The sequence below is a fragment of the Haemaphysalis longicornis genome, unplaced genomic scaffold (assembly GCF_048455015.1).
Source record: "Haemaphysalis longicornis isolate Haplotype H1 unplaced genomic scaffold, Haemaphysalis longicornis Haplotype H1 scaffold_7, whole genome shotgun sequence".
Classification (NCBI taxonomy): Eukaryota; Metazoa; Arthropoda; class Arachnida; order Ixodida; family Ixodidae; genus Haemaphysalis; species Haemaphysalis longicornis.
In genome coordinates, this window is record NW_027526422.1 from 38,845,132 (window position 1) to 38,857,077 (window position 11,946).

At 46.9% G+C, this 11,946-nt stretch overlaps 1 protein-coding gene across 1 annotated transcript; it reads left to right on the top strand.

Moving 5' to 3' along the window:
- Positions 1–273: 273 nt before the first annotated feature.
- On the top strand, positions 274–11,243 carry LOC144146260 (uncharacterized). The gene is made up of 6 exons (XM_077678222.1): positions 274–439; positions 5,967–6,202; positions 7,578–7,737; positions 8,354–8,473; positions 9,579–9,691; positions 11,175–11,243. The coding sequence occupies exons 1-6, from the start codon at positions 274–276 to the stop codon at positions 11,241–11,243; spliced, it is 864 nt and encodes a 287-aa protein (XP_077534348.1).
- Positions 11,244–11,946: the final 703 nt, after the last annotated feature.

Below are 11,946 nucleotides of genomic sequence, written 5' to 3' on the forward strand. Positions count from 1 at the left end.
GAGCACATATTAATTGCCATCATTCAGTCGGAATTTAGTTTCGACCTAATTACCTTAATTTGGAATTATCATCACGAGGAACATTATCACCTTAAAGATGCCCCCTCTTGTGGGTATATGACAAAGTCTGTGACTGCACAATCGTCGCCACCACCACCAGCACCACCGCCATCATCACCATGGTCGTCGTCAACGTCATCACCATTATTCGATGGCTCGCTGCGGACGCCATTGTCGTGATTGAGAACGAGAACTCGCGCCGTGCCGGCCGCCATGGCCCTCTTAGCGATCCTGCCCTGCCTGGTTTGGTTCGCGGCGGCCTCCCCGCCGTATTACCCAGGGATGCGCCTGCGCGGAGGCTTTCTCAGCCAGAGGGCAAACAACATATCCAATCGAGGAGCGGGATCGCCGCCACAATACGGGGTGTCTTACCGCGACCGTAAGTTCGCGTCGATGCACACGCGACTTTGCGCCTTCACTGGAGTCTCAGTTCTTCCAATGCTGTGGCAGAGTACAGATAAGGACGCGAGTCCATCGGGTGCCACAATTTTTACCTTTTGCAATCTTTTGTGATTTGCGGATCTTTTTTTGCGGGTGGGGCTGCCCTAAAACAGGGTAGTGTTTACTACCCCGGCAACCGTGAGAATTACCGTCAGAAATTTCTCACGGCCGTCGCCTCTCATTGGCTAAGCACGCTCCGCGGAGATTCTATAGGATAAATATTCCCTAAAAAGCCGTGTTTGTAGCTGCCCCTGTAGCGCTGCGGTGTACGTGGTACTTGGTTTTAAACGAGAACGCTTAGGTTCGAGTCCGATATTGCGGTGTTTTTTTTTTTTAACTTTAAGAATTTTTCGGTCATCATGATTTCGTTAATACTACTACTTTTTACTCTGGTTTTTACTAGATCAAGAGATTGACTCACGTGACTTCTAGAATGGGTTGAATTACGTTTAGTATAGGTTGTGTTCTGAGTCGTTGGGCTGGGTAAGATTAGGTTTGTCGCAGTTGGGCTGGATTTGGGTAGGTTATGACGTGTTCGGTTAGGTTACGCTAGGTTGGGTGAGGTTATGTTATGTTAGGTTAGGTTGGGACGTAATATATTTAGCAAATTTTAGGCCAGTCAGCTTTTATGTAAACTGCCGTGAGAATTTCCCGGCACGGCTGCCATGAGAGTAGACGCAGCCCTAAAACAACGTCCCACACAACATCGTTTCCATCCCAGGCGAAAATGACCTTAAGCGTAACTTGTGAGCATTCACTTTGAAGTTCGCAGGGATGCCTGTCCGTTCGGCAGAGGCAATTTAAAGCCTACAAAGCCATTCAGACATCCAAAACTTCTGCGAAGCAGTATTATATACTGAGTAAATCGCCTTGCAGACGCAGAAAACACATTTTCAAACAAGAGCTCTGCTTATCTCTCGATTGTTGTTAGTGCAATGACGCTGTGCGAGGGAATTGAAATATCAAAGTTCGCGGAAATATTGCAGGAAGCGCGTAAGGGCTGTAACCAGTTTCAGGCAAAAAAAAAAAAAAAACTGCGCTGTGGTATCATACCGTGAGATAAATTAAGCAGAAAGAAAACTTCAATGCAGAGTAAAAAAAAGTTCAGATCAAGGTGAAAAAATTAAAGCCGTTCCACTCAATGTGAAAGCTGTCGGAAGTGCAGAGCAGTGATTAGCCTTATTGGGCTGTACCACCGTTATCCGCTCACTGTTACCACCCCATGCAATTCGAATTTCCCGCCTTCGCAGTGCTCGCGCGCCTCCTGACTGAAACTGCGCCAGCTGGAGTTCTGTTCTCTTTGTGCTTTTCTCCCCGCACGTGCCGGCGTTGCACTGCCACATTGGAGGGTGGAGGCTGCCGCGTGAGCGACGTCAGCAAAACAATCCGCCCCCGCAAATGTGGGAAAGACCTTTTAAGTGCGTAGTTCCTTAGGACCGCACAATGTCCGTCCTCGTCCGTGCGCATAGCATTTACAATCGCAAAAAATCACACAGGCACCGGCAGGATTCGAGCCTGTGTCTGGTAGACCAGACAGAATTAGTGTCAGTCGTCTTGCCCATTGGGCTCGACCATTCTTTGCATTCCTTATTTCCTTTTTTTTACATTTTTACAAGTCAACGATGTAATAAAAAGCGCCTACCCTGTTTTGGCTGGCGGAAACTACTACAAACATCAAATGATGTAAATTTTTGAAGCACTGGCAAGATTTCAGCGTCAGGATTTTCCACTTTGTACAACTCACACAGATAGTTTTTCTTTGAAATATGCGCTCACGGTTTGCGCATTGACATCCGCATGGCGCACCGCCATTCGAGAACGCCAGATGCTATGCAATCCTAAAAGCATAATCATGTCATGCGGGTCATCGTCTTCATTATTTACACTGAGGAACCTGATTCTATAGGGTGTCACCGGATACTCCTTCTTTAGGGTTCTCATCAGGACGTCCCAGAAGAAAATGGCATTACAACTGTCTATAAAGACATGTTCTGTAGTTTCAAGTTTTTGACAGATGACGCACAAGTTGTTCCAAGCACCTCGCTCTTCCATCCATTTTTTCACAAGTAGTATGTTGGTGTGCAATTTAAAAAAAGAAGGCTTTCACAGAGGCTGGGATTACCATAGCTTTCACTCTGGACTGCTCGATACAGAGTTACAGGAAAGAGAATTTCTTTCAGATCTTTTTTCAGACCTCTCCTCGAAACATTTGAGAAATACTCCAAAGAAAACCGCACAGAAAGGAATCTAACTGCGTCAACTACTTCTTTCAGATATCCTTTAATTGTAGGCCATTCCTTGTTGCATGAAGAAACGATGAACTGCGGTAAAGCATTGGTAAGTGCAACTTGGAAAAAACTTCGCAAACAAGTGTCGCTTGAGTCCCTCAAGAACATAAAACGATTAACAATTTGCTTTACGTATATATGCGATAGCCAGAGCCCTCCCAGCTTCACTCTTCGAAAAAGAGAACTTCAGCTCGTGCGTTCCCATGTGGAATTCCATATTAAAATAGCAAAAATACGATGCAACTTATTCACACGAACACGGGAACAGTGAATAGTTTGCATCACGAACCGCACTTTCGCCAGAAAAAACAAGTTGCAGACAGTGGCCCTTGCGAAGACAGACAATGCCGGACACGATGGAATTAAGTGGTCGTAGGGAAAATATACGTTAAATATTGGTTTGCAGGGCGGGAAAACAAAATGTAGAGACCACATGCAGTCATCTGGCCGATAGACAAACGCTACCTTTTGCGCACTGCTTGCCACGAATGGGACTCCGTTTTCTAAGTTAATGAATACCAACTCTGTTGTGTTTTAAGAGGTATTAAAAAAGGCGAAAGTAGCAACTGGTTCTGATAAATATCGATTATAAGAGTTCCCTCAGCCTTCTCGCAATTTCCAAACTTACTAGTCAGTCTAAATCGGTATAAATGGGAATCACTAATCTCACATGCCCAATTGTTTCGCTGTCTCCACTTGTGTACCGCGATGGTGTAGCCCCAAGCTAGCACATCAGGATGGCTAGGTTCCGCTGTCTCACCCTTCGAATGACGCTCCTCGCCGTTTTCTTTCTGCCGACGCACGTCCGGGCTACAGCGGCGGCGTGCGCCGCTCTAGCCCGGCCGTGGTCGACGCATCTGCTTTCGGGACGCCGCCCCCGCGAATTCTAGGTAACGGCAGGCAGATCTCTGGTTGTAGAGCCACGTGTGTGAATTCAAGTGACGTCACATGGGCAATTGTTGTGGGCGTCGTTGATTTCCAACCACCTACAAAGCGTGGATTGAAGCCAATTCTTTTTTTACTCGCATTTCGCCTGAATCAACAAAGCGGATTGAGCGTCAAACTTTGCTTCTTCCTCAGTAGCATGCGGGGACCAAATATCGTTCCGCTGGCGCCAACGGTTGCGCCGCAATCGGGAAAAGTTTCTTCCACGCCTGCCTTTCGGTGACGGATGACGCGAATGCCGGGGATATCCCATTAACAGATCGCGCTGTAAAATAAGAGCTTAGCAGAGGTTGAAAGGATGGGCGCACGTAAACCTGGTTATCACGAAGTCGCTTGATACGAAATCTCGCTTTATATGACGTGTTTTTCGGTTACCACTGCAGTGCAGAGCACATTCTACCCGCTTTTAACGAAATATATCTTACAGAGAAGATAGTTCTTTCCTCGAGGACTTTGGTATAACCAGGGCTTACGGCGTTTTGCCGCGTGCTACAAACACCTGTCGGTTGAAGAAAATGATGTCGTGGCGCATGCCTTTACGAAAGACATTCAGGGCTACTTTTTCCTGCGAAGCCGTATATGTCAAACCCCATTCCAGTTTTCATTCCGGTGAAGCTGCTTTATAAACTCGGCGCTGCTTCGGGGCTCCTCCTCTACACCTCTACCCCTCTTTTTCAAGATGCACAATCGGCTGACAACGCCGGTAGCGTCGTTATAACATGAATGCGGATAATCAACAGAAGTGCTAATGGACCTAAAAACGACCGAAAGCCGCCGCCGTTGCCGTCTCAAGTTTCACCTCGCCGAGTACATGCTGTGTAAGAACAACTTGCCCGGTCGGAACGCCGGTGTGAGCCCACAATTCTTCAGCCCATAATTCTGCGCAGTGCGAGCTTTACGTGAGTGGGAAGCGGGTGACACGGTGTTTTTCTTGTTGACGTGAGATCTAGATCAAACCCACCACTATCTATCTCCAAGAATGTGAGGGACTACCATCCCGCAGCTTATAAGGCCCGATGATTGTGGGCTCAGAGGCACACGATCGAATGTCGCAGGACAAAGAAAACACGAAGTAACCACTATCGAGAAACATTTTGTAGCGTGAGCTACACTGGCCGAGGTTGAGCAGTTTCGCGTGGCTCCTGGAGAGCCGTGCTGCGCATGCGCGAGGAGCGGTGACGTCACACGGCGCACAGAACGTTGCTCGTTGCCCGGCGTCTCTCACACACCCCACACGCCCAGCGTTCTCGCCGCCATCCGTTCCGCACGTGGTGACCCGGTCCACTTGATGATCATGCGAGGGGTGGCCGGCTGTGGAACCGGTGGCTCGTGCATGCGTCGCAGCAACACCCGCGCGCGCCTGTGGAACCAGCTTAGCTCTGGGGCGATTGGTGACGCTGCGCTGGAGCCACTTGATAAATATACATGTGTCACATAATGCGCATTCCGTGTGTGTGTCATTGAAGCAGCAGTGAGCATGGTAATCAAGCTAATCCTAGACAACCAGAAAAGCTAAGAATAACCAGCTGAACCTTAACTCACGCTATGTATATCCTGGCACAGCCGAGCTAAGCCATTTTTTGCTTCAGACAGAACGCAGTATCTTGTTGACATCTGCCTCTCGTTTCTTACAGCAAGATTACTGAACTGGAAAACGCGCATCACCTTATCTGTAAATAGCGTACACCTCAAACTTTTCGAGAGCGGGCATACTTGTAGCGTAGAGCACCTTAGAAGCCTCGAAGTGGGTGCTGAATTTACGGCGAACACCACGCCGAATTCCGGGCTTCAAAGCGAAAATTCATTCTCACGTATAGTATATGTACAGTCTTTGTCAAAATTTTCTTGGCCTTGCCAAAAGTGCATATGCCACACAAATTTCATAATACAAGCTTCCCTCTCGAGCGACATTGAGACGTTTATGCCAGAAAGCCGGAGAAAAACCTTCCTGTCACAGTTAAGCGTTGAGCTTTTGCTTTCAATTCTCTGGGGCCCAGAAACCCTTGGCGTGGCTTAGAAAAATTTGACAAGTACTGTGCGTGCTTTCACAACGGGCAGTCGGGGCCAACATCATGAGGTTTCCTCTTAAACCTGTGTATCTCACTGTCCCCCTTGAGGAACGGGGTCATGATGTCTTCATTAATGAGGAACACTTATGCGCCATCGTCATGATCTGTTTCAAACTGCTTCTGCGAAACGGGGAATGAACGTCGTCGTCGTTTAACCGGCCAGTGTACCTGTCCGAGGCGTGCGGCGGAGTGGCGAGCCGGGTGCAGCGGTCGCACTACCTGAGCCTGCGCGACCAGAAGGCCAGCATGGCGATCAAGTCGCACAGGGAGGACGTGCTCCCGCGCTCCGTCAGCAAGTGCAGCATCCTGATACAGACCGAGTCACACGCGCGCCTCACCGTCGCCTTCGTCACGCTGGACACTGTGGAGTCGCCCTTCGTGTGCTACATGTACCTCAAGGTTGTATACTGAGAGAAAGACGAGCTATATAGCTGTGTAATTTCACAGTAGAGCCTAAATTAAATGGGCCTTAAAGAAAAAATACAAATTTTGTTCGTAAAACGATCACCCCGCCCCGATAACATGATACAGTTGAACCTCGTTCTAACGAACATTGTTATAGCGAAATATCGGCTACAGCGAACTAAATACGAACTTTGGTTGGTCACGCTTCATTTAAATGACAGTCTTTTATAATGAAAGTGAAACTGTGCGAGCCGCGCGCAATATCGGATATAACGAAGAAATATTTGAACAGCAGGCTGAGAAGCTACTTGGAAAAACTTCAGGCGTCCAAAACTGCCGCAGTAGAAAAGGCCCCTTTGTTCTCTGACATAAAATGGCGAAAACTTCATCCTGCTTAGTCCTGTGAATAGCCACCAGACAAAGATCACACCCTTCCCCGAAAAAATAGGAACACAGGCCTGTTTTGTCAAGTGAACTTTGTTCGGTTGTAATTTCCCGTTTCATGTTCTGGTTCATTGAGCTTGAAATGCCGCAACGACAAAGAAAAGGGTTACCTTGTTTATACTAGGTTCCAAGATGAAAATAGTGCATTTTGGTATCAAGGATTTTTGAGGGAGCCAAATTATCCATTGGTTTTAACCGATTTTTAGCTCTACCGTTACAACGAATATCGGATATAACGAACTAAAGAACTGTCCCGATACTACTTCGTTATAACGAAGCTCGACTGTACCAACTTTATCGTAAACTTCAAACGAATGACGGAGATGTTCAGGAAAATAGCCTAAGCACTGCCGACTGACTCCCCAGTCGCTTAAATTTCCGGTGATTCTTCTATGACGTAAAGGAATCTTGTTTGCGCCGCTTAGCAGACGACGACCTAAGCCACCGCCAATAAGCCTGACTGAGCGATTGTAGACAGACCTCCAGTTCCGTTTGATCGTATCAATTGAATACTGAAGTGCAGCTAACGCAATGATAACTGTGTGTTTAGTGGGCATCATCGATTACCAGCCCCGGGTAGTCCGCGGTCAAACCAAGGGCTGCACTTCGACTGGGATCCCCGAAGAAATGCACGAGAAAATAGAGCGCCCTATCGCGTCCCCGGTCCGGGATTGATAATCGAAGATACCCGGTGATGGCATATATATTACGCCACCTCTGCCCATGTTACGTTAGTGTAGCGCGAAATTCAAAAGTTTGTCAACATTTCCTGCGTTTTTACGGTTAAAAACGGGTCTTCAGTGGCTAGAATGGAGTCTAATGATTTACCAAAGGCAAGTTTTTCAAAGTAAGCAAAGTTGTAATTTGTCTTAATGGCTTTTTCGAGTTTAATGAGTGCGTTACGCTCTTGCGACATCGCCTGCAGCTGTTCATGAGCGACAAGCCGGACCTGGTGTGCGGTAAGAAGGCGTCGGGCAAGAGTATCAGCTCGACCTCGTCGTCGATGTCACTGGAGTGGGTCATCAACAACGGCGGGCAGAAGCCCGGTCGCATCCACATGGTGGTCACCAGCTACAAGGACAGCGGTACGCTGCTCTCTAACCGCTTAGAGGACGCGGGAAGGACAGATAGCTGAAACTTCATAATCAGTCGTTTCTTGCATTGGAAATATTTCAGGGACGGGGCCAATTAGGGCCTGAAAAAAACATTACAGTCATTTGCGCTCCAGCAGGGATACTCACTTGCCGTTTTTGCAGTTCCTCTAACAAGCATAATGAACTGACTTATACCTGTTCGATCCCTATAGAGATTTTTTAAGCGGTGGTAATTCTGAACGACAGTTTCAACCAGCCCAATATATTCATCTAAGCACTCCCAATAATCCTGCCTTTGAATAAACACTGCTTCCGAAATCACACCCTACGAGTCACGGCTGCGCATTTACTGCAGGGCTAAGTGCATTACGGTGACGCCACTCGTGGTATCATACGCACAGAAACGAGTTCACCAAAGTATCAGAATTTCTGAAGGTCGAAGCGGCCATATACGAACTTACCGTTGGCTCTTCGAGCGCCCTTGAATGGCTTGTTAGCGTAATGAATTATGTGCGCTTACCGTGATTTGCAGACATATGAATCGACATGTTCTGTACGTTGGCGAGAACGCATCATTCTGTCGTTAACCGTTCCTGCGTGCTCGCAGACCTCGCCGGTAACTGCGAGTCCGGCATGTACGCCTGCAGCAACCGACACTGCATTTGGTCGGGGTTCGTGTGCGACGGCGTCAACAACTGCGGCGACGGGAGCGACGAGCGGCTTTGCAGTAAGTGCCTACACCTTGCTTGTTCACTCACTTGTTTGAATACTGCGTCCTTAGCGTTTCGCCGTTTTTTATTTCGTATGATTGGTGGCCGTGAGAATTTTCGACCATTTCGGTATTTTCTTGACTCAAAGATGCAATCCTTCTGTAGCGCGTGCATTTTCGCGGATCAAAAATTCACTTTTTGAAAGCTCGATTTACCAAGTGTCAACGGATGGAATCTAACGGCATTCTAACGGCCGTCCTTTAGCCGTCGGGAAAATTTAAATCCCATCTTGCAAGGGAACGCAAAGACGAGGGAAACAGATATTGCCTTGAGGGTATTAAGAATAAATAAAAAAAAAAGCTCCTGCAGGGGTAATTGAGGGGTGCCTTAAAAGCTGGACAGGTCACCTCGAAAACTGTAAAAAGTTTTTTTAAATAACGGTGTCAGTCGGACAAGTGTGAGCAGATGTCGTCATTAAACAATTCACGTTCCTTTTTATGCACTTCGACGTTGCACAAGAAAGCTCAGTGGTTAACTGATAGTCAAGTCACTGCTCACACTCAGCGCCATTCGGGTCCGAACCGCCACATCAATTTCCAGGAATTGCCACCGATACAAGCGGAAAGACAGGGTACATGTGTCGGTCATAAGATAACGTCACAGGCTCGCTTGACACGGCCGGTAAGCTGGAACAGCAGTGTCAAGCACATTTTAAAGCGCCAGTTTACCATCGCTGCGAACAGAGCTAAAGACGAAGGCGTTAATAAGAGGTTTCCGAAGAGGAGTTTTGAAATCAGGGTGGGTGTAAATCCGGTACTGAGCGGGCGACGTCACGTAAACGTTTTTGACGGGGAGGATAACCAGCGGAATTATTGAAAATTTTGTTGGCTTTCAGTCCTGCCACAGGAGCTTTTGTGATAAGGGGTCCAAAATGGTCTAATCTGGCAGAATATTAGCGTTCGCAGTGATTTTGCGGTGCACAATAGTAAGCCAGATATCCAAGCAATTGAGTTCTCTGTCCTGGTCTTCTGCATGCATGACGTTAAAACTCTCGGTCCGCAGTTGGAAACGTTTCCTTGGAAGACACTTTGACTGACTGACTTTCCTTTATACGCTGCGCAGTCGGAGGGCGCCAGGACCACACGCTGATCCTGGCGATTGTCGTTTTGGTGTCGCTGTTCGCGGTCGGCACGGCGATCGTCTTCCAAATCATCTACAACCGCTACAGCGGAAGGGTAAGCCTGGCTCTCTACGACGAAGATGCTTATCTCTGAACGCAATTTAAGGATAGCTACAGCAAAAATCTGGATTTTCGGTTGTACAGGTGCCGTAAAAAGTATTTGGAACACGGTCTCGTACGTTTACAATATTTTTTTCCCGGAAACTGCCTGGCAGCATTGGTGTGCGTTTAAAGGAGCCCTCCATAATAGAAAAAGCTTCCTGTCAATCAATAATCGCTTTCATAAATCCCGCAAGACAAATATTTTGGGATTCACAAATCCTTGTTCAATTATTTATGACGGCACGTGTACATCGGCTACGAAAAAAAAAAAACACGATAGAACTCAGTCGCGCTCATACTCCGGCTACCCTATAACACCAATAGTAGGTGCCGGAGGAACTTTACCTGTTTCGCACCAACGTCGCCGCTACACTTACATTACGTTAACATCCAATATTTTATAATACGAGTTCCTCTTTTCTTCAAAGATTACTATCATAACACCACTTCTTTTTAAAGGGACCCTGCAACACTTTCGATAAACGCTTTCATTCTTTCCTTCGCGTCTGGAAGCACTGCGAAAGCTACAGTTATCGATAGCACGGAGAAGCACTGCGTGATTTGCTCATCGCACCAGATACGCATTCCGTTTCTGCTTTGTTTCTGTGGCTTTATTTTTAAAGTTGCTATCGAATGTGTTCATTGCTGCAACTGAAGGAAAACCGGCCAACAGCCTCTACATGGCCTCAGTGACGTAATTCGGGCCGTCAAAGAACGCCAAGACCGTGAAAGAGAGGAAAACCTTTTCAGCGAGTTTCCAAGTTATCTGATGGGCATAGAGCAGGAATTTCTGGCTGGGGTACTTTGCGACCCCCTAATCTAAGTATTGGGTGTGTTGGGTGACTACGCTCTGCAAGCATTTGAGATTGCAAAAAAGGTGAAAAAAGTGTTGCAGGGTCCCCTTAAATAACCAAACCAGAAATGGTATTTAGATGTTGAGCATTGCTCTGGAAGTGTACTGGTAGTGTAGAGAGACAGTGATGTGTTTTGGGTGGGTTAGATGAAACCACGCCCTCCGAAGGATTCTGAATGCGATTTTATTCAACCTTACAGTAAAGGAATGGGCTAAGAAACAGCCGCACATAAATTCTCGCTATTGCTTCGCACAGTGGAGTCGTAAGTGCCGGGCTGAAGAGTGCTAGAATTCTCGGAAGCTTGCAGCTGAGATAAGTGTGAAGGGAATTTTTTGAATTTTTTTCATTCTATTCGTGCGTAGGAATTCCTATTAGCGTGGAATAAGTGAGAGGGACCGAAAAAAATATTTAAGGTAATGAACTCGTCCACGCGGCTTTGTTTACATCTTTTCTGGCCATCAACTACTGCTTTAAGAGCAGTTAGTCTTACAAAAAGATATCCATTGTTCTACGTTCTTTGTGAGAGAATGTGTAGTGTACGTGACGCTAAACAATACATATATTTTTATTTGTTTCCTACAGGACATCCAGACTCAATACGTTGTCGGTCCCAACGTCACCCAGGTCGGTGTGGTGGAAGTTCCGAAGTGACGTCATATCTACGTTTTGGCTCAACTTTCAGCCATGGAGTGGCGAAATTTACTTGCGATCTCGCGCAAAATCCACGTACAATTATTGATATAGTCGATTTCAATATTAACAATGTTTATAGAATAATGCAATATAAATCGTCATTATCAACTTCAACTGCGGTAAAAAAACAAGCAGTATAGTACAGTAAAAGCTCGGTAATTCGAACTGGAAGGGGAATATAAAATTTTTCGAATTAGGCGGAGTTCAGGCTGGTGCTAGAATGAATGGACATCGCGCCCACTGCGCGGGCAGAACACAACAAAGCCACCTCTGGACTCGTTGTCGCCAATTCGGCGCTACTACATGTTTGTTGCGCACGCCACGTGATCGCAGGCCCAGAACAGCGACCGCGGCACAAAGAAAACCTGCAACGGCATGGGCCGTTGCAGAAAAATAAGCTATCGCTGCAGCGTAGCGAGCTCGCGCTACTGTGTTGTTTCTGTGTTTTATTGTGTTGCATCTCCAGTAAATTTCGTTTGTTTTGGATTTGCAACGCATTGTAACCACTCCGGGCCGACGTTTTTTGCGAGAAGCGATGGAAACCAAGGGATCGCAGTTAGGATTAACCGTTCTGGATACCGCCGAAGTCGAATTATCGTGAGTTTTCCCCCCATTGAAATATACAGGGCTGTGCCGGGACCACGACATCAATTCGAATTAA

Excerpts from the sequence above, each read along its gene's own strand:
- LOC144146260 (XM_077678222.1), top strand. The coding sequence starts at position 274 with ATGGCCCTCTTAGCGATCCTGCCCTGCCTGGTTTGGTTCGCGGCGGCC. Across the intron at positions 440-5,966 it reads CGGGGTGTCTTACCGCGACC|TGTACCTGTCCGAGGCGTGC; the intron begins GTAAGTTCGCGT and ends TTAACCGGCCAG. Across the intron at positions 9,692-11,174 it reads ACAACCGCTACAGCGGAAGG|GACATCCAGACTCAATACGT; the intron begins GTAAGCCTGGCT and ends TGTTTCCTACAG.